This window comes from Stigmatopora nigra, chromosome 8 (assembly GCF_051989575.1).
Source record: "Stigmatopora nigra isolate UIUO_SnigA chromosome 8, RoL_Snig_1.1, whole genome shotgun sequence".
In the NCBI taxonomy this organism is placed as follows: Eukaryota; Metazoa; Chordata; class Actinopteri; order Syngnathiformes; family Syngnathidae; genus Stigmatopora; species Stigmatopora nigra.
Genome location: NC_135515.1, coordinates 3956074 through 3984072, shown reverse-complemented (window position 1 = coordinate 3984072; position 27999 = coordinate 3956074). Strand labels below are relative to the sequence as shown.

At 40.3% G+C, this 27999-nt stretch overlaps 3 protein-coding genes and 12 non-coding genes across 23 annotated transcripts in view; 3 read left to right on the top strand and 12 right to left on the bottom strand.

The window, feature by feature from the left end:
• Positions 1-6429, top strand: part of tenm4 (teneurin transmembrane protein 4) — a 125618-nt gene extending 119189 nt beyond the window's left edge. For all 9 annotated transcript variants that reach the window (XM_077722143.1, XM_077722148.1, XM_077722150.1 and 6 more), the window contains 2 exons: positions 2434-2576; positions 5211-6429. In XM_077722143.1, coding sequence (XP_077578269.1) covers positions 2434-2576; positions 5211-5969 — 902 coding nt within the window. In that variant the 3' untranslated portion in view covers positions 5970-6429. The remainder of the gene's footprint in view (positions 1-2433; positions 2577-5210) is intronic.
• Positions 6430-11499: 5070 nt separating this feature from the next.
• trnar-ucg (transfer RNA arginine (anticodon UCG)) lies at positions 11500-11572 on the bottom strand. Its single transcript has one exon. It is a non-coding gene; the product is annotated as a tRNA-Arg (tRNA).
• A 79-nt stretch (positions 11573-11651) lies between these two features.
• On the bottom strand, positions 11652-11724 carry trnar-ucg (transfer RNA arginine (anticodon UCG)). The gene has a single exon. It is a non-coding gene; the product is annotated as a tRNA-Arg (tRNA).
• An 80-nt stretch (positions 11725-11804) lies between these two features.
• trnar-ucg (transfer RNA arginine (anticodon UCG)) lies at positions 11805-11877 on the bottom strand. Its single transcript has one exon. It is a non-coding gene; the product is annotated as a tRNA-Arg (tRNA).
• A 70-nt stretch (positions 11878-11947) lies between these two features.
• Positions 11948-12020, bottom strand: trnar-ucg (transfer RNA arginine (anticodon UCG)). The gene has a single exon. It is a non-coding gene; the product is annotated as a tRNA-Arg (tRNA).
• Positions 12021-12091: 71 nt separating this feature from the next.
• trnar-ucg (transfer RNA arginine (anticodon UCG)) lies at positions 12092-12164 on the bottom strand. Its single transcript has one exon. It is a non-coding gene; the product is annotated as a tRNA-Arg (tRNA).
• A 224-nt stretch (positions 12165-12388) lies between these two features.
• On the bottom strand, positions 12389-12461 carry trnar-ucg (transfer RNA arginine (anticodon UCG)). The gene has a single exon. It is a non-coding gene; the product is annotated as a tRNA-Arg (tRNA).
• Positions 12462-12532: 71 nt separating this feature from the next.
• On the bottom strand, positions 12533-12605 carry trnar-ucg (transfer RNA arginine (anticodon UCG)). Its single transcript has one exon. It is a non-coding gene; the product is annotated as a tRNA-Arg (tRNA).
• Positions 12606-12676: 71 nt separating this feature from the next.
• On the bottom strand, positions 12677-12749 carry trnar-ucg (transfer RNA arginine (anticodon UCG)). The gene has a single exon. It is a non-coding gene; the product is annotated as a tRNA-Arg (tRNA).
• A 71-nt stretch (positions 12750-12820) lies between these two features.
• On the bottom strand, positions 12821-12893 carry trnar-ucg (transfer RNA arginine (anticodon UCG)). Its single transcript has one exon. It is a non-coding gene; the product is annotated as a tRNA-Arg (tRNA).
• An 80-nt stretch (positions 12894-12973) lies between these two features.
• trnar-ucg (transfer RNA arginine (anticodon UCG)) lies at positions 12974-13046 on the bottom strand. The gene has a single exon. It is a non-coding gene; the product is annotated as a tRNA-Arg (tRNA).
• An 80-nt stretch (positions 13047-13126) lies between these two features.
• Positions 13127-13199, bottom strand: trnar-ucg (transfer RNA arginine (anticodon UCG)). Its single transcript has one exon. It is a non-coding gene; the product is annotated as a tRNA-Arg (tRNA).
• An 80-nt stretch (positions 13200-13279) lies between these two features.
• On the bottom strand, positions 13280-13352 carry trnar-ucg (transfer RNA arginine (anticodon UCG)). The gene has a single exon. It is a non-coding gene; the product is annotated as a tRNA-Arg (tRNA).
• A 4466-nt stretch (positions 13353-17818) lies between these two features.
• nars2 (asparaginyl-tRNA synthetase 2, mitochondrial) lies at positions 17819-21468 on the top strand. The gene is made up of 10 exons (XM_077722874.1): positions 17819-17878; positions 18427-18518; positions 18655-18787; positions 19597-19695; positions 19774-19811; positions 20254-20320; positions 20392-20529; positions 20594-20691; positions 21077-21103; positions 21233-21468. Exons 2-10 carry the CDS (start codon positions 18511-18513, stop codon positions 21375-21377), a joined length of 753 nt encoding a protein of 250 aa, XP_077579000.1. The 5' UTR covers positions 17819-17878; positions 18427-18510; the 3' UTR covers positions 21378-21468.
• gab2 (GRB2-associated binding protein 2) overlaps positions 21240-27999 on the top strand; it is a 27161-nt gene continuing 20401 nt past the window's right edge. Inside the window, exons 1-2 of the mRNA XM_077722873.1 lie at positions 21240-21386; positions 22032-22400. Of these exons, the coding sequence (XP_077578999.1) occupies positions 22329-22400 (72 nt within the window). The 5' untranslated portion in view covers positions 21240-21386; positions 22032-22328. The remainder of the gene's footprint in view (positions 21387-22031; positions 22401-27999) is intronic.

Below are 27999 nucleotides of genomic sequence, written 5' to 3'. Positions count from 1 at the left end.
AGGGGGAAGAAAGATCCCCTCATCTCCCTTCCCCCTCTTTGTTGCTCACCGAGTGACACTCACTTCAGGGTGACAAGGAGCCTCAGAACACCCTGCAATTTGCATTAACACGCATATATCTGCTCCAGAGATCCCCGTCTCCCGAGTTTTACCACATTTTGGAGAAATAATGTTAGGTCGAGGCCTTATTTTGACTTGTGGTAAGTTATAGATCAAACATTAAGGTCAAAAGACAAAATAGAAAGAAGCAGGAGTTCATTACGGGATCTTAAAATGACCCAAAACCAACAGAAAGTGAAAAAAATGATGCCAAATCTACTCATTGCCTGCTATTGAAAAATAAATATGTCCAATTTACTTAAATTAGTCATAGATGCTCATCTTTCAGTGCCCTTAATGGCGGCAAGTTAACTTTTTGGTCCAAAAATAAGCCTACATGCAATCTAGTTGGCCCATGTACAAAAAATGAGTCTGACACCCTGTCTTTATAGGGTTTGGGTTTGTGAACAATGCTAAGCTCACTGCTTCTGAGTAGAAGTGGCAGCACAATAGATTTATTGAAACAGTCTTCAAGTTTACCCATCGTGGCGTTAACTCGCTGGAAGCAGATCAACAATTCGCTCTAATACTCGTCCGCTAAATCGTTTCCGTGTTCTTTGTGTTTATTCAACGCGTGCTCTCTCGATCATAAATAACAAGTCCCTTTTGTTCGCCTATGGAAAATACCGGGGGAATTAAACGTGCTATTTGCAGGTTTACTTCACCGTCATTTAGTGCTGGAAGGCATTTGAATGCTAAGTGGACGTGTTGATGTACGGCTGCGGAGTGTCCGCTTCTGCTGTGATTGATAGTCCTGGCATTTCCATACATTTCATTAAATTACCAAGCTTCTCTTAGACAAACAAGCCAAAGATTTCAAGAAGCATTTGTCAAGTGCTGTCAAAAGTTGGGTGCCAAAGTATTCATGCTGGGTGCTGTTAGACAACAGTTAGAAAGAATGACACATTACTGCTTAAAACAGGGATAGGGAACCTATGGCTCGGGAGCCATATATGGCTCTTTCCATGAGAACTGAGTCCCGAACGCACCCATAGTAGCAACACTGGCATTGACATATCTCTAGCACCACTTTAATAATAATTTTGTTTTCCATTACTCTTCCGCATACATAATTTCATTGATTCTGATTGATTAGCAACAACCTAACAATGTTGTAAAAAGAATTCAGAGACTTTTTGTACTTTAAAAGTGATGAAATGACCCAAAAAATCACACATTTTTCTATATTTTTATTCTTCAATTCTGAGAATGGCTTTCAAGAAATAACATTATGAAATGTTAATTGTTTATAGCTCTATCTATCAAAAAAGTTTCCGAAAAGATAGCATAGCAACGTCTCTCGCCTTAATGGCCATTGAGTTAAAAACAAATACTGTGTAAGTAGTGTCCCAATTTATGCTCAAACCCCAATCTTAGATCTTCGGCTATATTTTTTTGTCAGTCGCACCTCACAATGCGCAACGGGGTACCTTCTGCTATTTGAGGAGTCCCATTCTGCCAATCCCAGATGCCTCCTGCATCTCATTACAATATAGAATATTTCCCAGGTCTCAGCTGCTTGGAAATAACAACATATTATAATTATCGATGCAACAGACTAGCTCATGCGTCATTAGGTCTCGGCGAGACTCCCCGGCCTCCCGCTGAGCACCACCTGCGAAAGCTAGTCAATCCAGATGTCCTTAGGACGCAGCTTTATCTACTTTTTTGTTTTGTGCATTTTATTCGCTTTTCAAAAACGTCCCCAGGTGTGTTTTGCCCAAAGTATTTCAAGGACGGTGAATCCCAAACGACACACTATGAGATTTCATCACACCTGCTTAAGGAAGTGATAAAATTTTACATAATTGGTCAGAATATTATGTATTTGCTGCAAGTAGTTCATATTTGTTCATCTATCAATTCCTCTGCCATGATTACACACATTTTAAGGCCGAAATACCTTTAATACCTTTTCTAGATATACTTGCAGCAAGTGGCAGCTGAGTAAACATACATAAACATGCATGTAAACACACACTGAACACCATACACTTCTCATAACAGGTCTGAGACTTATGTAACTATGAGAATCAGTTCTCATACATTTGCTGTTGCTAGGAAGAACCCTTTGCTTCAAAGATTAAGACAAGATTGTTTTCAGTCCATCGCAATGTTCCATAACGATGACCAGAGGAATTTTAAACCATACTCTTATATCTAGACCAGGTTTGGCTATCTGAGATAAGGTATAATGTGTTGCTGCATAATACAGAAAAACCCAGTCAAACTCAGGCATCCAAACTCCGTCTGTTCACCTACTTAGGACGCCATGTAAAAACATTTGTAAGCACTGTATTCAGAACATTGTCTAAATGTCTCATTCATTTGCAGATGTCCACAGCTGGCTGGTGACCTTTGGTTTCCAATTGTACAACGTCATCCCCGGCTACCGCAAACCCAACACGGACATGGTGGAGCCATCCTACGAACTACTCCGCACCCAGATCAAGACACAAGAGTGGGACAGCACCAAGGTGAGACATTGCCGCTTCGACATCATTAGCCCCAAAGACACGCTCTGTCGACACCATCCCAGAGGAAGTACCGGGTCTCACTGGGCCCTCATCTCGGGGAACGGGGGTCAAGCTAAACAGCCCTTGTAATTGTCCTGCCATTAGGGAAATTCACTCTCCATTCTCCTCTACCACCAGCCATTGATTTCATCTCCAGTCTCACACCCCCGGTCAAGGTCTACGAATTAGCAGACATGCTCCGATTCCCCCGATTTAGCAAGGGCTTTAAAGTAGACCCCAGCCCCTATTGGCTGAATTATTGAGGAGGCCACTCTTGTCGCTAGGGCTTCGGTTACAGCGAGACGAGTGAACGCCGCCCGTCAGCTTGGTGTCGGCAGACGCTCTGGCTGCCACTTTAACTCGGCGTCACCCATTAGCGAGCGCTGATCAGATGGCACGGTGGTCGGACGTTTGGTCGCCGATCTTTTGGTCGCCAGACAAATGGTCACAGAGAGTTTACTGTTGAAGCCAACACTCAAAATTATATTCATGAGAGAGAGTTTAATATCTAAGAGAGAAAGTTAAATATCTAAGGACTGTTTAATATCTAAGTACTGTTTCATATCTAAGTACTGTTTAATATCTAAGTACTGTTTAATATCTAAGTACTGTTCAATATCTAAGTACATTTGACCCTTTTTGGTAAGCCATGAGTCGAAAAATTGGCCATAAGTTTTAGTTTTGCCGTTACATTTTAGCTGGAATTATCAATTATATTATTTTGGGGGTTCTGTATTACTCCCCTGATTTTCGTAATGTACTACAAAATCCACAAAAAACGTGAAACGTGTAAAAGCGTAAAAATGAGGAAATACTGTATTAAAAAAGGTGAAAAACGGGATAAATAGGCATCTGATAACATAACAGTTTTTCAGAGTATGACTTGCAGGCCTAGCCAAACCATTTTTACAAAAAAAAAATGAGGTAAAGTCCCTAAAATACAGTATAAGGCTAAGTTCAATACTGCATCAAACTGGATAATGGTGTATACAGTATGTACATATAGAGTATTATTTATGGATGAAGAAAGATTATTGGTATAAAGTGCAGCTTTCCACCGCGTGCAATCCCACTTGTGTACACATCCAGAAAAGATGGCAGACTCATTTTCTCCTCTTGCTTGTTGCATGAACCTCACGCAAGGTGCCAATCTACAAAGCAGCAAAGGCAACAGAGGAAATGGCTTTTTGAATCCAAAGACATTTGCATTTCAAATATTTCCAGCGGAGATATGTCAGGAAAAGTCGTGGTTGTAGATTAGACAGAATAAATAAATAAAAAACTGCACCACCTCCCAGCTCCCTAAATTCAAATGCGTTGTTCATCTTTTCTCGACACGTCAGAAGTCTTTTTTTTAATCAACAGTTTGAAAAGGAAGACAACTGAGATTTTTTTTCTTATTCCTACTCATACAGCGCCACAAATTTTTTGAAGCACTTTACGTTATAACTTGATCTTTGGGCGCGCCTCTTATGTTCCTGACTGGACGTTTGGTAGCCAGTCTTTTGGTCGCCGGTCTTTTGGTCGCCAGTCAATTGTACTTAGATATTAAACAGTACTTAGATATTAAACAGTACTTGGATATTAAACAGTACTTAGATATTAAACAGTACTTAGATATTAAACAGTACTTAGATATTAAACAATACTTGGATATTAAACGGTAATTAGATATTAAACAGTACTTAGATATTAAACAGTACTTAGATATTAAACAGTACTTGGGTATTAAACAGTACTTGGGTATTAAACAGTACTTAGATATTAAACAGTACTTAGATATTAAACACTACTTAGATATTAAACAGTACTTAGATATTACACTCTCTCTCATAGATATTAAACACAATTACACTCATTGCGTATCTGTTATTGTATAGAAGAAAAATAGGATCTGTTTTCGTTTATTTTCGCTTCGCTGGCCAAGCATGAAAAATGGCTGTCGAGGGTGTGGACAGATGAGGTCCTGGCATTTTGGGTCACGCCCATGATGCGCGCATGACGGCACGCCCCGGAAGGTATGCCGTAGGGTGATGGAGGAGGGGTGCCGGGTACGTCCCCCTTCTGTCTCGTCTGCTTGTAGGACACATGACCCGGTCTTGTTGTCAACAAATATGGAGTGATGGGGTAGATCAGGCATGTTTCTGTTGCTTATCACAAGGAAATCTTCGCCAGACTTAACCCCACCCCCTTCCTCAGCTGCCGTTGCAATGAACCGTAATAATTGAGGAAAAAAATATTTCAGCTGGCAAAGCCTTTTATACAATGACTTACTGCTACAATTACTTACAACTAATTTTCCAATTGAAAAAGAATTTACTGAAATCAATTTTATTTTGTTTTATTTTTGACATGTCGTAGTTAAATCTGCCATCACTCCTTTTTTCAGCAGTATTCTCATCCGGAAACTGAATTTGACATTCAAAAATGGCAGTTTTATTTAAATTTCTTAGCTTTTGCACCCAAAACAAAACAGCAGGGAAACCCCTCTTTTTTCATCAGTTCTGGTTGTGACATCACAAGCAGAAACATAAGCTTATTGTTGTCAATGGTTGACTATCAAGTGGATGAAAAACACCTGTCTTTGCTCCACAGTCTCTTCTCGGTGTCCAGTGTGAAGTCCAACGGCAGCTAAAGGCCTTCGTGAAGCTAGAGCGCTTCGGCCAAATCTACGACGCCAAAAGCGCCGGCTGCCCCCAGACGGACGGCGATCCGTCGTTCGCCTCTGCGGGCTCCATCTTCGGCAAAGGCGTCAAGTTATCCCTCCGCGACGGCCGAGTCGGCACCGACATCGTCAGCCTAGCCAACGAGGACGGACGTCGACTGGCGGCCGTACTGAACGACGCCTTCTACCTGGAAGCGCTTCGCTACACGGTGGCTGGCGTGGACACGCACCACTTCGTCAAGTTGGGCTCTGTGGAGGCCGACCTGAGCCTGCTGGGCATGGCGGTGGGCCGGCGCACGCTGGAGAACGGCGTCAACGTGACGGTGTCGCAGATAAACGCCGTGCTCAACGGCCGCGCCCGTCGTATCACCGACATCCGGCTGCAGTTTGGCGCGCTCAGCCTCAACGCCCGATACGGTAGTAGTGTGGACGAGGAGAAGGCGCGGCTGCTGGAAGCGGCGCGGCAACGAGCCGTGGCGCAGGCGTGGGCCCGGGAACGCCAGAGACTACGTGACGGCGAGGAAGGGTCGCGCACCTGGACCGAGGGCGAGAAGCAGCAGCTGCTGGGCTCGGGCAGAGTGCAGGGCTACGACGGTTTCTACGTGTTGTCGGCCGAGCAGTACCCCGAACTGGCCGACAGCGTCAACAACGTCCACTTCATGAGACAGAGCGAAATGGGCCGCAGGTGACATGAACGCGCACGGACTAACGCGATTGATCTCTTGCCAAAGACGCTTCGGTACGCCACCGCCGCCGTTTTGCTCCTTTGTGTGTGCAACTTGATTTGGAATAGAAAAGATGATGAAAAAGGACAAAAAAACAACAAGTTGCGCCCAAGCCGGGTTTGTCTTTTTTTTCATTTACTGATGAAAATCCACAATTTATTGTTGGTGGGTAATTGAATTTAAGGATAGACGTTTTTTTGGGGGGGGGAGTGGAAGACACACCGGCCAAAGAATGCACAGGGAAGAGGAGAAAAAAATGGATTGTATGTCGCGTTTTTTAAAAAAATCGGAAACCACAAACTAACTTAAATGTAAATGCATAACAGGCTAAATAGAAAAATCGACATTTTTTTCCGGACGTTTGGTCGCCCGGACGTTTGGTCGCCCGGACGTTTGGTCGCCCGGACGTTTGGTCGCCCGGACGTTTGGTCGCCCGGACGTTTGGTCGCCCGGACGTTTAGTCGCCTGGACGTTTGACAACATTACAGAGTTTACTGTTGAAACCAGCTCTCAAAATTCTATTCACCCGGGCGACCAAACTTCTGGCGACCAAGCGTCCGATCTCGCTCAAGCCTGCATGAATTGAACGTCTAATCTAGCGCCATCAATGGTAATTAGAATACAAAAATTTAGAACGTTTTTGTCGTAATTTCTCACTTTAAAATGGAAAGACAAATATAATACCCAGTTTTAAAAGAGTGCCCTTCTCTCTTTGCGGAGATTCTTGAACAGTCTTTGCCCTCCAAGTGCGGCTGGTCGTGGATCAAAACGACAATTTTCTGACTTTGCCTCGTTCATTCTATCTTTTTCTTCAGCCAAGGAGATTCCGTCCGTCTCTTTTATTCACCTCTTTTCTTCCTTTTTTTTTTTTTACTTGAAACTTCGGTAACGAGAGACGCCGTGTATCCGGGGTGAGATCAGTGTTTTTTGAGGAATGATCAAAAGTGCTGATTAAAAAAAAGAGCTAATTTAAGGCATTTGACGGCACTTTTATTTTTTATTGTGTGTTTTACTTTGGGGGGGGGGGATGCAAAGTGCTTTTCTTTCATTCACTAGATGACGAACAACAAACACGTCAGGTCACTTCCTGGATTTTTCCCGTCAGTGAGTAGTGATCAGAAAACAACAAAAGTGACAACAGATGTGAACTTAACAAATGTGAATTAGTGTCCCTTTTACCGTCCGTTGTTGTACTACACCAAATAAAGTGAAAACGTGGGCTAAATGTTTTTTTTAAACCTGACGAAAGTATTCCGAGTTGTGCTTGTGAACGAGATGCTACGTGGACAAAAACTAATGTGGCGCCCCCTTGACTTTGGAGGTCAGTACCTCAAGTGGAAGCGTCCATTTTTTTTCTTTTTTGGTCCACGCAGTGCGCTTTGCCTTAAGGGAACGCAACGCAAATGGACCGGCAGGTGTTCCTGATTCTGTTTACACGTAGCTGGGCGTTGAGGATGATAAAAACGTGGTCATGTGACTCTTAATCTCTCCATTCAAACAGACTCGTGTGTCCGATTGATTTTTTATGTGTCATTTTGGTTTGTATATTCAATGTTTGCTGCACTGAGAACTGTTTTTTTCTTTTTTATTATTATTTTTTTTCATCCTACCCACTAAAGGTCCAGATTTCTTATATTTTGAGTTCCCGACACTGTGTTTTACTTTCCGTCTTTTCTTCTCGGATCGTGTAAATAACAAGGCGAGTCAAGAAGCGAGCTGTATATGAATAACATGCAAACTGTAGATACCGCTTAGAGCTACATCTTGTGTAGTCTTATGAAGGTAGAAGGAAAAAAAATAAAGGGAATATTTTGTGTTTATGTTCTGTTTGGTTGTGACTTTTTTCCAGAACTTGTTTTATATTTTACATTGAAATGTTGATTCATTTTCTGAAGTGCTTTATCCTCACTAGGGTCTCAGGGGGTGCTGGAGCCTATCCCAGCTCATCGCAGGGAGACCATTCGATCTCACAATCATACCAAGGGGCAAGTTAGAGTGTCTAATCAGCCTACTATGAATGTCTTTGGAACGTGGGAGTACCCGGAGAAAACCCTTTTACGTGAGTATGTTTTATATTTTACAAAATTACATTGAAATATTCAAATTTATACTATGATCCACTAAATTGTGTAACAATAAAGATCTTAAAATCCTTAGTTTACCCAATTTGAATGATTGGACTTGATTTTCTCTGGAAAATACATTAAAAATAATCCTAATCCTAAATTAAAATTCTTAAATCCAAAACTAAAATATTTTACTAATTTACCAATTACAATACTGACGTTAAATGACCAGATCTGCACATTTTACTTACTACATTAAAATTCACTATTTTTTGCATTGAAATAACATCTATTTTACCCAATTTAAAATAATGAAATGATGTTCTTATTGCATCAAATTATGTTGCTTATAAATGCCACCATTTAAGCTGTTTCAAGTGTTGCGCCCTCCAAATTGCCTGAAAATGGCTGACAAGGACCCACTTGAAGTTTGGATTTGTAGCAACCTTCAAATTTTAATGAACGCTTGCGACCTGTGGCCTTCAAACGCAAGCTCAATGGGGACACAGTTTACATCCTAATTTCAGCATCAAAAGGTCACGTCTGTGTCATTAATCTAAATAACAGAACACTTACTACCTCAAGTAACATGCTAGCCATCTTTTTTTTCTTGACCATGTTTAACTTTTTTAGTGCCATCAACTATAATGGGTGTTCAATCACTATGCTCTTTTACCCTTCTGCTGTGAATTTAAATGAGTTTGCCAATGCACAATTTGCATGAAGGTCAATTTAATTAGCGATGTAATATATGGAAATGTAAGATTAACATCGTCAAAATGTTGACATTCTCGTGAACCCGAACTTTACCGATTGAGCATTATGGTGTCATCTTATCGTGGCCTGCATCTGCCAAATATATATGATTTTTTTTTTACAATATTACAAAAATGTCTATTCCTTTTGTGTCCTGTCTTTGTAATTTGTATGTTTTTGCCTAATATGTCCCTCTTGGCTTCCCTGTCATTCATTTGTGTGACCCCCAGTTGTCATCAATCCCTGTCTGTGTATTTAAAGCCCCGTGTTTTGGCATGTCTTTGGTGGAAGTATTATTCTGTGAATCCTATTCAGGTGAGTAATGTTTTGCCTCTTCTTTAAGTGTGTGTCTCCCCTGTTTATTTTATTTTTTGTTTACTTTAGCTAAACAATAGTATTCTTGTGCTTTATTTACTTAAATTTCATTATTTTGCTTAAGTATTTTAAATGTTTTGCCTCTTCATTTAGTGTGCGTCTTCCCTGTTTATTTTATTTATTAATTTTTGTTTACTTTAGCTAAATAATAGTATTCCTGTACTTTATTTACTCGAAATTCAATATTTTGCTCAAATATTTTTTTGGTTGCAGCTAGCATCGTTTTGGTAGAATATTTTTGTTAAGAATCTGATTCCATAACCCTGCCCTAACTTGTACTTTCAAACTATGTTCAAAAAGTTTTGCTAACTAGAAGCACCTGAAGTTCTATCATACATCTTTGACAAAAACTTCTTGCTAGGAACTCTAGTTTTGGCAGAGCAAGGCCATATTTTTGCTTTCTGCCTGCAGGCGTGCATGTTATGGCTAGAATCATAATCCCAATAAATTCACCTCAGGTAGACTGGCCTGCGAATACTGCTGAGCAAAAATAAATGGCGGCTTAGAAGCAAAATGGGCGGCTTCCTTTCCGCTATTATATGCATATGTCTTAAATGGCAGATTTGCCTAAATGACAAGAAAAAGTACTGTGACAAAATGAAAATAAAAAGGGGTGAAGCACCTTTTTTTAATAGCCAGTGTATTCGCTGTCAAATACTCAAATCAGTGGAGAATAAAATAATTGCTCTTTATACTGATTAAAGTGACATTTAAATTCTGCTGGCTATAAATAACTTCCTTTTATCCGACTATAATTCATATAACGCGAGAAAAAAAGATATTAGGTCAGTGTGTAGTTTTAAAATAGAAGTACAGTAGTGTGTATTAAGGTCATATCAATCAGACAATAGTGATCTTGTCATTTTGGACCAATAAGGGTAGTTGTTTTATGTGTTTGGTTACAGCAAGAAAAATTATTCACATAAAGCTGATTGGCTTCCATTGACAGTGATAGACATCCAATCCATCTCAGTTTAATCGTAAGAGTTTACCGATAAATTGTGACAGTATTTGAGAATAGTTACAGGAAAAAGTGGCATAAATTCCATTTATTTTAAACTACATTTTGTCAGTAAACCATTGCATAAATAGTTCTCGTTAACTAATGAGCTACCATAGTTGGCAATCAAGCTTGTTGCAGCCTTGTTTTTACCAAATCTTGGAATTTTTTGGGCAAATAATCGTGTAATTTTGCTGTTTTGAAATTATAAAATCAACAAAAAATACAGAATGTATAAGTTAGAAGATAAGTCCTAAAAGCATCCGACAAAACCTGGCTTTTAAAGCTAAAAGCATCTTTCCAGATGAAAAAAGAAGAGTGGAACACTTGCCATCACTTCCAAATTTTCCAATAACGAGCAAATATCTTGCACACTAAAACGGGCGTCGCCTCTCGTACATTTTGTAGCAACTCTGAGTCAAAAGCATCCATTTGCAGACTGGCTTCAAGTTAAGTGTCTTAAAAAACAAACTGGGGCTTCATCTGGGGGTGCATCTGAGCGGACAGTAGGTTGATCTCATTTTTTTAATCATTTGGGCCTTACGCCCTTGTGAATGATGGCGCCGTCGTAAAAGCTAAATGGCGTAGGGGACAGTAAACCAAGGAGCTATTGAGCTAGTGTTCCAACCGTCCCCGAAGGATCTTGCTCTCGTTTGCAAGCTCGCTGCCGTGACGCGCCGTTAAAAGAGTGGACGCAAATAAAATCCTGACGCTCGTTATTTAAATGTCACCATTGCGTGGGTCAGACGGAGGTCGGTGCTGCCTCTCGTGAATGCTAATGGATGAGATACTTGGAAAATGTAGTGAGCTAAGCTACACATTATTCAATGTTCAATGAAGCTTTGCCCCACTGAAGCTATCGACCAATTTTAGCAAGCTAGGCTTATTAGAAATTTAGTGTCTCTTCACCCACATGTGGAATGAAGTTTTATTTTATTGCTGTCCAAGATTTCACTTTGGGGAACGTGTCTAATAGGAGTAAGAAGAATAGTTGTAAGGGCAGTCTGAAGTTCTTTGGAGGGTGAGCACGTTTTTTTGTAATATGACTGTAGAATATCCCATGAAAGAAACATAACCAACGGTTTAATGATCTATAAATGCCCAGCAACAATACATGATTGCAAATAAAAGTCTTGTTTATTTTTTAGGGTGCCATGTCGGTTCAAACCATAAGAAAGACCTTCTGAAGACCATTGGAAATAATCAAAGATCTTGCAAATACTCTGGAGCTAGGTTTTCCTTTTAGACCACAGTACACATGTGTTGGCCCAGGAATGGAGAACCAAATGCATGCACTTGACCATGAAGGGACTTGAACCCTCAATCTTCTGATCCGAAGTCAGACGCCTTGTCCATTAGGCCACATGGCCACATTATTGACCTGGCGATGTCGGCCCAAAACCTGAGTAGTCAACAGAGCCATGGGAGAAAAATTCAAATGCAAGAATTTGACCATGAAGGGACTTGAACCCTCAATCTTCTGATCCGAAGTCAGACGCCTTGTCCATTGGGTCACACAGCCACATTATTTAGTTGGAGATATTGGCCAGAAACCTGAGTAGTCAACATAGCCATTGGAGAAGTTAAACAAATACAAGAAGATGACCATGAAGGGACTTGAACCCTCAATCTCCTGATCCGAAGTCAGATGCCTTGTCCATTAGGCCACACGGCCACAATATTGACCTGGTAAGTAGGCCCAAAACCTGAGTAGTCAACAGAGCAGCCAACCAAATGCAAGACATTGACCATGAAGGGACTCGAACCCTCAATCTTCTGATCCGAAGTCAGACGCCTTGTCCATTAGGCCACATGGCCACATTGTTGACCTGGAGAAGTTGGCCCAAAACCTGAGTAGTCAACAGAGCAGCTAACCAAATGCAAGACATTGACCGTGAAGGGACTTGAACCCTCAATCTTCTGATCCGAAGTCAGACGCCTTGTCCATTGGGCCACACAGCCACATTATTGACTTGGAGATATTGGCCAGAAACCTGAGTAGTCAACATAGCCATTGGAGAAGTTAAACAAATACAAGAAGACGACCATGAAGGGACTTGAACCCTCAATCTTCTGATCTGAAGTCATACGCCTTGTCCATTAGGCCACACGGCCACAATGTTGACCTGGAGAAGTCGGCCCAAAACCTGAGTAGTCAACAGAGCAGCCAACCAAATGCAAGACATTGACCATGAAGGGACTTGAACCCTCAATCTTCTGATCCGAAGTCAGACGCCTTGTCCATTAGGCCACACGGCCACAATATTGACCTGGAGAAGTCGGCCCAAAACCCGAGTAGTCAACAGAGCAGCCAACCAAATGCAAGACATTGACCATGAAGGGACTCAAACCCTCAATCTCCTGATCCGAAGTCAGATGCCTTGTCCATTAGGCCACACGGCCACAATATTGACCTGGAGAAGTAGGCCCAAAACCTGAGTAGTCAACAGAGCAGCCAACCAAATGCAAGACATTGACCATGAAGGGACTCGAACCCTCAATCTTCTGATCCGAAGTCAGACGCCTTGTCCATTAGGCCACACGGCCACAATGTTGACCTGGAGAAGTCGGCCCAAAACCCGAGTAGTCAACAGAGCAGCCAACCAAATGCAAGACATTGACCACGAAGGGACTTGAACCCTCAATCTTCTGATCCGAAGTCAGACGCCTTGTCCATTAGGCCACACGGCCACAATATTGACCAGGAGAAGTCGGCCCAAAACCTGAGTAGTCAACATAGCCACTGGAGAAGTTACACAAATACAAGAAGATGACCATGAAGGGACTTGAACCCTCAATCTTCTGATCCGAAGTCAGACGCCTTGTCCATTAGGCCACATGGCCACACTATTGAATTGTAGAAGTTGGCTCAAAACCTGAGTAGTCAACATAGCCACTGGAGAAGTTAAACAAATACAAGATATCGACCATGAAGGGACTTGAACCCTCAATCTTCTGATCCGAAGTCAGACGCCTTGTCCGTTAGGCCACATGGCCACATTACACTGAGGCAGATGTTTGCCTAAAACCTGAGTAATCTACAGACCCAATGGAGAAAATAGCCAAATATAAGCACTTGACCATGAAGGGACTTGAACCCTCAATTTTCTGATCCGAAGTCAGACGCCTTGTCCATTAGGCCACATGGCCACATTATTGTAAATCTATCAGAACAAGATGATATAGCAATGAAACTAGCCATATAAGGTTAGAAAACATTTCAAAACACTGGTACCTCGGCGTGAGCACTCTTGATTGAAATGTGCTTATTAACATGATGCACGGGCATGATGATCAGTGTTGACTCATCAACCGAACATTTTGCCCTCCTTAATGTATCCAGTCTTTGCTTTTCATCACGCCAACGCTGAAAAGCCTTAATTAGTGCGGCACTGGTTGACACCTACTTTGTCACAGCTATGAAGCGCTACACGAAAAGCTGTCTGAAGACGTTAAAGTCAGATTTTCATCCTGGGTGACCTCACCCTCAGATGCGCTGTCAATACAACTCAAATCAACAACACTCACAGGTCTAGTTTAAGTTGTGAAATCACATAGAAGTGACATTTGTACATTCACACCTGTTGAGGCAATGTGAGAACTCCAGCTGAGACTCCAACAGCTCCCACGGTTGATATTTCGAGCTATTCTCTTCCAAGAGTCCCCCATCGGAGAGCCTTTGAATGATTTTTAAATATTTCATTGTCGTGTTTTTGACAGAATAAAGATAATGTCTGAAAACAAAGGTTGACTGGTATGAAGTATCATTTAAATGTCTAGAAATAAAAAAAACTAATGACATTTGTGTGGGTGACTTGTCCAGTTTTTTGTTATTTAAAAAAAAAATGAATGGTGATGAAAATCGAGCCAATTACGCAAAGAGTGAAAGAGAACATGCTTTTTTTTTTAAGTCAAATTGTGACACTAACACTTAATGCTGACTAGTATGTGTGTTAAACTTGACATTAAACTAAGAAATTTGTTGGCGTTTTGGGCTCAATTAATTGCTGAAAAATCTCCCGATCGCGTGATAAAAACGCATTTAGGCCCCAAAACGTCTATGTTTAGAAAATGACGAAGAATAGTCGTGGGTTGTGTGGTCTTGATGCTATAAAACAAGCATTGCAAACAGAATCTGAACAAGACTGCATTGTTCTTAATAAAAGTGCTGGCAGAACATAACAATAGCATCTTGTTTCCATTTCACGAGACCTTGCAGCACCAAATGAATAATATATCGCAGTCTAAACGAATAAATCGTCAGTATTACAGCACTCGACTGCATTGTGGGATGACAGCGCCGTCTTGTGGTCATAAACGTGCAAATTAAAATGGTTCATGCTACTATTTGATTCTGCAAATGTCTGCAGTAATTACTTATAATAGTTGCCTTAATAAAATTCCAGCCATTTTAACTAACGTATTTGTGATCAGTCATATGGTTTAGTCTATATTTTAGAATACGGTTTGGTCTTATTTGCTTAATTGTTTTATTTATTTATTGCCAATATCTAATCAATAGCATCAATGTGGTGAGGTTCATTCTAACCCTTTTACGTCTCTATTAAAACTTACTAATTTATCTCATAAAACTTGATTCCTGTTAATTTAAAAGCTTCTATTCCCACTATTGTACTCTTTATCCCGATTACTGCTAATTGCGAGTCATTTATTGACAATTCTGAGAAGCCATAAGTAACCAAATCAGTTCCAATGTGACATTTTTTTGACAAATGTCCTACATTAGTGTTTCACTTGTCAATGAATCGCCAAATAGAATTGTTCCGCTTCCCCCATTTAGAAGAAACGCTATGCATAATTGCTTCGTCTTTAGGCTGGAGATCATTAATATCACTGATGCGTCACGTTGAGCTTTTAATGATGATGTGTCAGATGGCAGACAGAGGTTGATCACACCCACAAACCCACACAAATCCCACACACACAGCCTTAAGCATCTCTCTCTCTCAGACAGCCTGACTCCAGAGGAACTGACAAGGTTACCCGACCTGGTGAATAATTGTTCATGCCCATCTTCTGGTTGTCATCCTGATGTATAGCACCTAAGGGTGGGCGCGTGCACCCGGTGTCACGGCGGGGGGTGAATGAGCGGGCTTTTAGTGCAAATGGACCACACGCTGACAGAGCATTAATCAGGCAGAATTCAATTAAAGACTTCTCTGATGCTTTTAACACTCGGCTGAACTGGCCATGAGAGCAGACATGTATCCAGATGAATATATTCTTATTAACAGCAAGTATGAGGGGGAAAAACAACCAATCACAGTAATATCTAAGGTCAATTTAGGAATTGAACCATAGATCTCTGAAATGAGAGGGAGATGTGATAACCACGGCAGCATTGTGCGGCCTCCTAGAAAGTATAGTTTATATAATTGTAAATAATACTTGGATAAATTATGTATGTGATGTGTTTAGAGCAAAATGTAGATGAAAAGGTGTTTAAAATGCATTTAAATAAAGACATTTATATTATCTATATGGATACATTCGAATATTTTTGCTATTACAATCAGATTTTAAGCTCTTTGCCAAATAGACAGAAAACTACAACTTCCAAAAGCACAGTACAGCGTCACAGAGACGCTCAAGAATTTGATTGGTTAGCTGTCAAAGTGCGTGTTTTTGAGAGCCAATGGCTGAAGACAAAACCCGGAACTGATAGAACGAGGCGAGCGTGCTCAATGTGAATGTCAAGTCAAAGAAAAAAAAGCTATTTGCAGCATAGATCACCATTAAACCTGTTTTTTTCTATGTATTCAAAAGTTGGCGACACACATACCTTTTAGCGCTTGAGGTCCCGCGATGTTATTAAGATGCATCGGACAGCAGTACTCACCCTTTCCCGGAAAGTCTTCTTGCAAACTCTGAGGCATTTCTGCAAGGAGGTGCCGAGAAAGCTTCGAATTTTTGAGGCACTTTCAGGTGTTGGATTGGGGAAAGATGTCCAGATTCAGGTAAGCTTTAACGCATTTGTCAATATGATGTCGATCTTTTAGAAGTTAAAGCATTATATCGACATCAACATCACATTTTGTCTCTAGCCCTTTCTTGTATAATTATAAATCTATATTAGGGGTGGGCAATTCAATCCTCGATGGCCGATATCCAGTCTGTTTTCCATATCTCCCTGACTAAAATGATCAGGATCGGTAACAAGCGTCTGGACAGCTTGCTAATGAGTTGATCATCTGATTCAGGTGTGGTAGAGGAGGGAGATGTGGAAAACTGGAATGGATAGTTGCTCTCGAGGACCGGAGTTGACCACCCCAGTTCTATGTTTACAATCAGGTTTTCAGATCTGCAACCTGTTAGTCATTAGTGTTCAATTAAGCTACTCTGATCTTTGCCAAAACAATTACTTGCCCAAATACCAAGAAATTAGATTTTTTTTCAGTCATTTTGAGGTTTTCATGAGTTCATAATGCCCTTGCATGAATAATCCGAAGTGCATATCCTGCAGGGATGGGTTCGTTCCGTCCGATCACAGAAGGCAAATTTGTTTGTGGATGTCAATGATGGTAGCTGCCTGCAGCCACTGCAAGTTGTCACCACTTCGGAAAATCACGACCCGTAAGCACTTGGGTATATATTGATGGTTGACTTACAGAATTCCCAGATAAAATAAATGTTCTTCCTTTTTTAGGAAGCTGACTTTCGGAAGTGCCGTCAAGATTCGAGGAGTTTTGAAGAAAAGTCTGCACCGTAAACAGTCTGTGGAGTTGGAAGCCGGGAATATTGACGTGGTTGGAGAATGTAACGCTTTGGTGAGATTGCCGCTATCACTAAAATATAATAATATATGTAATACCATATATTTAGGTATAATTTGGGATAGATTTTATTATTTTATTATTTTTACTTTACAGATAAAAAGTCATATAATTTCGTGATTGGTAAAAGAAAAATTGCATATTTGCATTTTAAAGTCTTATGAGTTGATCTCTCTCCATGGTGCTGAAACATGTACACATCAATGTTAATATTTTTAATGTAGTTCTTTAAGAAAAATTGCAGCTTTCTTTTTCAAACATTTTTTTTAGTCTCATCATTTGATTTGAATATTCCTGACTATAAATAGCCTAAAGAAGTAACATATTTTTCTTAATATACCTTTTCCACAATAATACAACTTAAATTTACAAATTGTACAATTTATACATTCCGTATTCTTCATATAATACGACAAATTTTGAATTTCCATCTGAAATATACCTTTATTTGAACAATATTAGTATAACAACAACACAGCTTACTGTTATTATTTTCCTCTTCCCCAGAATTCCACTATTCCTTCATGAATTTAAACTTTTTTTATATATATATATATATATATATAATACTCAGCACTCATCAGCCCTTGTTCTCCATTGCAGGATTTCCCGTTTAAAATCAAAGAGCGGCACAAACTGGACTACATCCGTCAGTTCCCGCATCTCCGCAGTAGAACAAACACCTTCAGTTCCTTGCTGAGGATACGCAGCGAGGCCGCTTGGGCCGTTCACTCGTATTTCAAGGTGAGGTCAAGTCAGCTGAGACTTTGCTGAGCCATCGCTCACCTTCCTGTTTTGCAGGAAAATGGCTTTGTGCACATTCACACGCCGATCATCACCTCCAATGACTGCGAGGGGGCCGGAGAGCTTTTTCAGATTGAGGTGAGAGTTTTTTGACAAGCATTTTCAACCTCATGATACCCAAATTAACATTTAACACTTTTACCAAGAGCCACATATTTTCACGACTTCTCTATTTTATATTTAATCATTTAAAAAAAATGGCAGTGATATTCAGTACAATTTACAATGGATTTGGACTGCCAATGTCTTTTAGAGTTAAAATTAGAATCTATGTAACCAAAAAATAATGAAATATTCACTAAGTATTTTTGAAAATGAAATCAAAATGAGTTATTTAGTAATCATTTTTAACCTATTCATTTTTAACCTATTTATTTTCAACGTCCTCCCCTAAATATTGCCTTCTTTAAAAAATATTTACATTTATTATTTCATATACAATTGCATAATTATACTTAATTTTGCATACTCCAATGTTTAATAATTCTATTTTTTACACATTTTTTACATATTTATGTATTCCCAGACCCTTTTTAAATGCATATTTGTGATATAAAAATTCAGGCATCACTGGGTTCATAAAAGAATATACCCATGAATCTTTTTTTTTTTACTTTTCTCCATAGCCATCCTGCCCACAGAACGAAAACGACAACTTCTTCTCGGTTCCGGCCTACTTGACCGTATCTGGTCAGCTACACTTGGAGGTCATGGCAGGGTGATGTGTTATTTTATGACTTCTTTTTTTTTTTACCATCTTCTTCTGCAGAATTACTTTTGCAGCGCCTCGGGGTAAAAACAGCACACGCACATTGACTCTTCCTCATTGCATCTTGCTATAATTATGCCTGCAGGTCATTTTCTAGAGTTTATACATTCGGGCCGACCTTCCGTGCCGAAAACTCCCAGAGCCGACGCCACCTGGCCGAGTTTTTCATGGTGGAGGCGGAGGTAGCCTTTACGGAGACTATAGAGGATCTCACTACGGTAAGCGTCATTGACTTCTATCTCCGTATAATATGTGCCTCACGCTGTATATTAAGGGTGTTCAAACTCGGTTCGTGGCCCGTATTAACGTCAACTCTATTTCATGTGGGCCGGACCATTTTAGACCTAATATCTAGATTTTTTTATTTTATAAATGGATTAACAGAACTGGATTAAATGCCCTGAATATTCAGTTTGTTTTATAGATGTAAAACAATGTTTATTTTCAGTTTTTTTAAAATATATTTTTAGATTTTACAAAATGATTTTTGAACTAAAAACACAGAAAAAATGGATTAAAAAATTACAATTATTGATATAAAAGGGGAAAAATCAGGGAATTTAATATTTATCTACACTCTTCATTTGAATTTGATCCTAAAACTGAAAGTTGGCACTCATGATTTACTTTCCCGGGCCACACAAAATGATGCGGCGGGCCAGATTTGGCCCCCGGACCGCCTCTTTGACACATGTGCTATATATAATATGTAAACAAGCAGAGCACAGGGGGGGTTAAAAAAATTAAAGGAGAATTGTATTTACTTTCAGCACTTGTTAATTAAAAAAAGCTAAAATAAAGGCTTTCTGTCTTTGATAGACTTACTATCAATAAAAAAGTTGACATGCAAGAGAAAAATTAGGATGTCTTTTGGATTTTTTTAACTCCAAAATGAGTTCAAACCATCTAACAGACCAAAAACATACAACAAAAATCTGTCCCCCATCGTAATCATGTTAAAATGCAACAAATAAGTTAACATGCATAGCAAGTCTCACTTAAATCATTAATGGCGCACCCGCTACAGGTCATGGAGGCCATGTTCAGACGAACCACCGAGCACGTGTTGGACCGCTGCCCTCAAGACGTGGACTTATTTCATAAGCACGTGACACCGGGACACAGGGTGAGTTTTGCCCAGCAACAGGCTGACCAATCGCCTCATTGTGGCTTTTTTTCCCCTCTATCTTCAACATGATGAAAGGATGCAGTGGAAGCCATGCTGAAGGCAAAATTCCATGTGTAAGTATTTTTTTTTAATTTATTGAGTTGCAAAACTATCCTCATAGATAAGAACATCTCTATGCAGATTATCCCTATTTCAAATTACCGTATTTAAGGACTATGAGGCGCACTTATAAGTCTTACATTTTCTCCAAAATAGATAAGGCGCCTTATAATACATTGCACCTAATATATGGAAAAAAATGTCATTCATTGAGGGTGCGCCTTATAATGCAATGCGTCTTATAGTCGTGAAAATACGGTAATGCATAAAATAATGTAACCATTAAATCACAAACTGCACAACTGATTGAAGGATTTGTGATAGTTTTTGTTATTATTGTTGTTACTGTGTTGAAATTGTCCAATTATTTGATTATTAGTGCTGTAATAGATCACAAATCTTCATTAACTTTGCTCATGTTGGGACAATTATTAAAGAAAATCTTTCCACATCCAGGGTGACCTACAGCGAGGCTATAAATATCCTTAAGCAAAGCGCTCAGACGTTCGCCTTCCCCGTTAACGTACGTATTATCGCTTGATCATCTAAGAAGCTCAATGCCACCTTGACATCCGTCCTCTGGCCATTTCCCAGTGGGGCTGCGACCTCCAGACAGAACACGAGAAGTACCTGGTGAAACATTGCGGAATGCGTCCAGTCTTTGTCGTCGATTATCCTTACCAGCTCAAGCCCTTTTATGCCAGAGATAACCGAGACCAGCCCCAACGCACGGTGGGTTGAAAAACAATGGCAGATGCATGAGTAGAAATTGTTGATGTGTTGTTTTGAAGCGCAGGTGGCTGCTGTGGATCTTCTGGTGCCCGGCGTTGGCGAGCTATGTGGGGGGTCGCTGAGGGAGGAGAGGCTGGACCTGTTAAAAGCTCGTCTGGAAGAGTAAGAGTGCACTCATGCAAAAAAGAATCCATTTTTATGATTTCAATATCAGCCCTTTTCTGATTTGACTCTTATATCTAAGTTGCAGATGTCAATGTCAAAATCGACCGGAAATTTTTCATGGTCACAGTCAAATAATCACCCAGCCCTAATCCACACACCATTATTTTGGATTATAGATCAGTTTTGTGACCAATGTTCCCTCTAATTTTTTGTTGGTTTATTTACTGCACGCTATATGATTGCTGCTGCGCAGAGAAGACAAGAGTAGTGCGCAATTGCAGCTTAGAGGGAACATTGGTTGTGATTTGGTAAATGGAAATGCTAGAAATAAGTAGATTTTCTATAATATGCTTTCTTTTAAACAGTTTTTTTTTCTTCTTAGGGTCGGATTAGAAGACACCTACAGTTGGTAAGAGCCAATTTGTTGTCTTCACGGAATGAATTCTTACATGATAAACTCTTTCAATTCATGCTACATTGGGCATTGTGGTTGGACGTCTATCATGGCCAATAACAGTGAAGGTGAATTTATTTTCAGGTATTTGGATTTGAGGCGTTTTGGCTCCGTTCCCCACGGCGGTTTTGGGATGGGATTTGAACGCTATCTGCAATGCATTCTTGGAGTGGACAACATCAAGGATGTGATTCCCTTCCCTCGCTATGCACATTCTTGTCTGCTGTAATTATTCCAGGTTCAGCATTTTCATTTTGTTTTATGGGGATGACTGTTGAAATATGTCATATTTAACAATATATTGCTTTCTGAAATGTGAAGGCTGCTGTCATTTTTATCTTAATTTCAATTCACAGTTTAAAGCAATATGAAATGCTCGGGCAGTTCTGCATTCAAACTGGCATAAGTTTTCTCAAGATATAATGCATCCCAAAATTGAAGCTAGATGGCAGCAGTGCCTTTAAGAACAGCAATTGACACTGGATCTTTGCTCCAGTTATTCCTAAATTCAGGAATAATGTTACAAATTTGTCTCCTGCTGGGAAAATACAATCCTGATTCGAAAAAATGTCTAAAATAGGAAAAAGTGCTGATCACATTTCAGCTTCATTAGTGGTAAGTTTTGCTTAAAACACAAAGATAAAGCATTTAAGGCAACAAGTTTGAAAGAAATTAATCCAGTTACCAAGTGAAGCCTGTGTTTACCCCACTTCACCAACATGTGGTGCCGTTTCCTCATCCAACAATGAGAAATTGCGTTTTGATACACTTCTATTCCTAAAAACGTTTCATTTTTTAAGTTCCTGGAAGTGTTATGTTCCTCATTAACTAAATTTAAGCCTCAATACAAGTCTAAGTATAACATTTTGTCTGACATTTGTAGATACCGGCCCGCCCCTCTCTCACAAGCCGGCCGTGGGCGTGGTGTCGAGTTGGGAAAACAAGCCGCAGACGCCCCGTGACGCTGGCCCGCATCAGTCGAGCTTCCCCGCGGAGGAGCAGCTCAGGCTCGCCCGATTGCGTCTCTCCACCGGCACCGCCAGACACTTCCCCCGGTCTTGGATCGTGTCGTCCCGCCTGGTCCCGCCTGGTTCCGTCTCGGCTCGGATGGGGGAAAAGCACACGCCGGTCTGGGGCGTCCTGCGCGTGTAGGACACCGAGGGACGGACTTGTCGGCGAGATGAGCGGCGGAGAGATCATCCTCCAGGGCTGGCTGAGGAAATCGCCACCCGAGAGGAAACTACGGAGATATGTAAGTACATATTTGTCATTTAACCCCATAATCAGACGTCAGTTTATTAGGTACACCTGCACCATGTTCAGTATAGACTAGAATAAAATAGATATTTATTCATCTCCCATTGGGGAAATTCAATTGCCACTGCGGCATAGATAAATAAAGCAATATATAAATGAATACTAGTATATACAGTACAGAAATACTGTGAAATGTTATAATGAGAATAGTTACATGCAGGAGTAATAGGGCATTTTTTCAGAAATATTTACATTTAAGAAATGTTTGTGATGTGCATTGAATTTATAACTACTGTGTGTGCTGTAGTTTATAATTTTAGCCCATTGAAAGTATTTGACAAAAATAATTCAGAATTCTTTTAAGGAGTATAAAGGGTTGGCCTATGCTTCAACAGTGATTTCCAACCAGTGCCATGGCATCTGGTGCACACTGTGGCGAGAAAAAAAGTCAAATTTAATGTATTGTGTCCTTGTTTGTTTATCTATCCCTGTGAAGTGTAGCGAAAAACAATGCCATTCACTTCCATTGTATAACGGTTGAAAGAGACGGTTTTCAATACTGTTTAACTCTACACCAATGACACATTAATTCCCACATCCATTTTGACCCCTGCTGTTTCCAACAGCTCCCAGCTGATACTACTACTACTGCTACTACTACTGCTACTACTGCTACTACCACTACTACCACTACTACCACTACTACCACTACTACCACTACTACCACTACTACCACTACTACCACTACTACCACTACTACCCCTACTACCTCTACTACCACTACTACCACTACTACCACTACTACTACTACCACTCCCACTACTACTACCACTGAACAAATGCAGAGAAGGAAAATTATCCCATTCATTTAAGTAGTCCCCAAGTTATTTATGGGGAGAATAATTAACTCATTCACTGCCATTGTCAGTGGCAAACGTCCAAACGGGGAGGGACTGGCAGCGATCATTCGTCAGTGGCAATCGATGAGTGCTTTGACCCATTTTGAGAGTGACATTTTTGTGGTGTTGTGCAATTTTTAGCACTTGAGTAACATGACTACAACTGAATTATCAGTGAAGTGACTATTTTTGTTCATTTCAAAAACTAAGGGTAATATTGTTAGTTATATATTATATTTATATAGAAGTCTTTTTATAATTGTGTTTGTATTTTTTAAACAAATGCACACATTTATTATAACATGCCATAAAACGGATGGAGCCAATAAGTTAAATAACTTCCCCATGAAGACTTAACAGTTCATTTTGACCCCAGCCCCATTATCAAGCAATTGCAGGTGCATCTCCTAAAACGTACAAATCTGGTTCACTTAACTCCCTATCACAGGCCACTAGCGAGATGCTCAACCAGTAGTTTTTACTACTATAAACATGCAAATTTCTTACAGTCGACCACCCAGATTGTAGCGGGAGGTTAAGGTGGTGCGTTCATATCACAGTGTGTACACGCCTGCAGCTGTCTCCGCTCTCCACTAAATGCCTCTCGCGCTTACCTCGGCATTACCCGATCACGATGAGGTCACGTCTGATGTGAGCTGTTTCCATCTTAGCCGTGTCACAACAACGGCGGCTCCTTGAGTGGCCCGATAAAGCTCCAGATAAGTGTCCAACCCCCCCAGCCCCTGGGATATGGGAGCTTCATCGGGCACGAGTCAAACCCAGCTCACATAATAGGATTTATGAAGGCCCATAGTTACATGAGACCATTTACAAATACTACAGCTGCTATTTGTTTATATACAGTAATACCTTGTTTATCGCTGTATATCAGTTCAAGACCTGTCGCAATAGTTATCTAGGGATAGTGTTTTTACGTTGCCTATTTAATCTAACAGTGACTCTACTATTATTTAATTCAAATCCAGGTTAATCCACCTGTGTGTAGTATGACCCTAATGAGGATAACGCGGTTCAGAAAATGAGATGAGATGTTCTTCCTTGGCTTCCGAGTAGCTGGTGTAATACAGTTCAATTGTGATTTGCTTCCCCCTGTTTTATTGTTATATTATTGTCCCTAAAGGATAAATTTTGATTCATATTTGGCGGACTCAACCTGTGATGTGGTCACTCTGCAGTACTCAATCGTTGAAGTATTACTATTGGGGATTTGTTGCTGTTTTACTACTTGACGCAATCCTATGAGCTAATTTTGCGATGGAAAGCCTCCCAAATTGAGTTCTGAATCTTCCTCGGCCATTGGTTGAGTAATTATGGCCGACTTTTCCACAAAGACCTTCATGGTCAACATGGAGCAGCTGCCACCGCAACTGTACACAGGAAGATCCCGTGTACTGTATAAACAAGAGTAAGGCGCCAGATAACATGATATAAAGTAGTAGAGGTGGTAAGTGCAAGTACTTTTGCTACCCTATGCAGGGCGGACAGGCGTCTTCAGTGTGATGGGACGTCAACAACCAGTAGACATGTGGACGTAATCCTTCAACCATCTGGAATTCCTTCCTTGTAAAGTCGAGTGCAGGAACAATCGGGGCTATTTTACCCTCGGCCGTTGCCGTCAGCTGACCGAGGTGACTTTCGGGTCGTGGCGTGGGCCTGTCGTTTGTTTTTTTTTGTCCTTTCACGTGATACTAGTCTGACCGCAAAATTAGGAATGTCTCGAAGGGAAGTTTTATGAAAAACGATGCCTATCCCACTTGTTGGCAAGAAAACAGTCAAAAATCAAACAATTTTCTCCTCATGAGTTTTTCTCGTGAGCAATTAGAAGTGTAAATACATGCTTTTTTAATGCATAATCAGCATCGCTTAGCATCAACCATTTTTTAGATCATTGGACGCCATTGACCGAGTAGACATCATCTATTATTCGCTCCAAGTCAGAATGGATTGCAGCTTTATCGCCAAAACATGGTTCGATATGATATACGATAATTATCACGCATTAACTGAACCCATTTGAGAAGTGCTAGTTCGGTTGCGTGTCAGATGGAAGCCTAAAAGGTGACTGAGTAAAAAAACAGGTCGATCATGCAAATCGCATGCAAACCGGTTGAAGGTGAAGGATATAAATACGCAAGAGCTAGACTTGCTGGGATGTTTCCTAATTGTGTACCAATGTGATTAGCGCTTGCCAATGGTGACTCACTAGTTCCATGGTATGCAAATCAAGTTGAGTCAGGGAACCTCATTACAAGGTACGCTAAGATATCAGCTGTGTTAAGGTTGTTTATCTCTCTGTGGCTCAAAATTACCTGCAAATTTGTTGACATTTACGGCGATAAACGCCTGATTTGTTTGAATCAGGAACGAGTAAACGTTTGTTTACTTTCTGCTGACCCTCACGGTTCGGACCTCCCAAAAAAAACTTGTTAAAATGGTTGGAAACACATCGTTATACCACATGGAAGAAAAATCATTCGGCGAAACGACATTGTTCTTCTTCCCGTGACCTTTTGTTTCTGTTATCACTTGTTGCTAGGCAGAATTTATATTTATCCTTTAAGTACATAAAGATTAAACCGTCCAACTTCTAAAGAACTGACGTACTTAGTCAGTTGGTCATGCCGTGCAGTTTACAGGGTAAATATGACTCTAAATCAAACTCACGTCAGTCTACACGTCCAACATGAATCATTCAAATGACATAGTGTAAACAATCTAATTCCTGTTCCCACGTCAGGATAAAAAAAAAAAAAAAAAGAATCCCTCCCACCTGTCCGTTGCCTAAACGTGTCTGTTCACACACGCCGAAGACTTGCCACATTCCAGACCGATTGTATCGGGAAAGGCGATCGCTCTCCCGCGGAAAAAGAAGCAACGGAGAGAGGACAGTGGTGTGGGGGTCTTTGGGAAGTCCTTGCCCCCCTCAACCCCTGGAGGTCATGCAGCAACGCCTCCATATTTCCTGCTTTGACAGGCATAGACATTTTGCTTGTTCCGTTTTTATTGGCAGGCACAGTGGAAGAGCTTCATGTCATGTAATGTTCGCGTAAAAAAGCCTCGGGGCGCCAACGTGCGTTTCAAACATGGGGGGAAAAAAAAAATAGCGCGCAATGACGTCAAAGCTTAGTAGGTCACCACAAGGAATGGGTTCATCTTTATCACAAGGTTAATCAAATGACAGTCATATGATGCGGAAGCTAGAACTAGTGTGTGTGACGTCCAGGGTAGAAAGGAGGCTATCTGTGCGTTGTGGTCCTCAAAACAGACGCCTGATTTTTTTTTTTTCACACAGTGCCGCAAGGCTTGTTCGGGAATTACCTCGACGTTAATAAACCGCAGACTACACCGTTAAAAAGTTTGTTTCGAAGTCCTTTGCTAGTGTAGAGGAACACCTGGTTTGGGAAGCTGATTGGTTGGCATGGTAACCTATTTAGACAAGGATGAAAACATAGAAAGACGCATAGTCTGAGTTATACTCAGTATGACTTATGTCTATTTTATTTTCTAGATCCATAACAGCTTATTTGTAGTGCTTTTTTAGGCTATAGTTAATAAGTACTTGTAGTGTATGTTGTTCCTTATTATACTAGTATTTCTTTAAGATATAATGTTTCTCATTGGCCCCAAAAAATACAACTTGTACTTCACTGCGACTTATATATTTGTTTCTCTTTCGTTGTATATCCTTTAGTTGGTGCGGCTTATACTCAGGTGCGTCTTATATATGGCTGAAAGGACTTTTTTAAAAGGGAACTACACAGTCACCTCTAGAGCCAGCCATTGTTGGTATTTTGGAATGTTTCCCTGTTTTATAATAAACAAAATATAAATAATCCGATTTTTTTAACGTGGCTTTGCATAACCGGGTTACAGCCCAAAATGTGATGATGCAGGCTGGCAGTAAAACACAGCCATTGTTGTTTGACCACAGTTATTTGGTTTCATTCCTGATTAACTAAAAGTTTGTGTGTACAAAAACATTACATACGAAAATCTCGATGTTTGGTCTGTTAGACCCGAAGGTTTCCCACTTTCATGGCGTATTGGCCTTGGTTTTGTGCGTGACACCCGTTTGGACAGGGCAGGACAGTAACCAGAGACGTGTGGCGTCCGTTCACGCAGTCTGCTTAACATCTCTTACGACTGGCGCTTGTGTAAACTGTGCGACTTCCCCGCTTGTGTTTAGTTTGAACTCGCAGGCTGTTGTGTAAACTCATGTCACACGGATAGGTGCCCATAAGTTATAGAAATTACAAACACATAAGCTATCATTTATGTATTAGGTTATAATATATGTCTGAACTAATATTGTTTTTCATATTTATATGTGTTTAAATTATATGATCAGTAACCAAACTTGTTTTATTATGAAAATCATTATGGATAATTGGTTGCTAAAAATCAAAACAAATACAAAAAAAGCACTCAAAATCTTTACATTGATCCAAAAAATCATTGTAATTTTCATGATTTCGCCAATAAAATTCATATTTGACATATTTTTAAGATGGGAAGCTCAGTTCTCTCTGTAAGTAATTTTCATAATACATTTTTTTCATAATTATTTTCTTATGTATCTTTTCTAATGACTAAAAAAGGGCATCCAATTGGTTCCCAATTTGGGCTAAATTGATCATTTCAACCTCTAAATTGAATTTTTAACCATTTTGATAG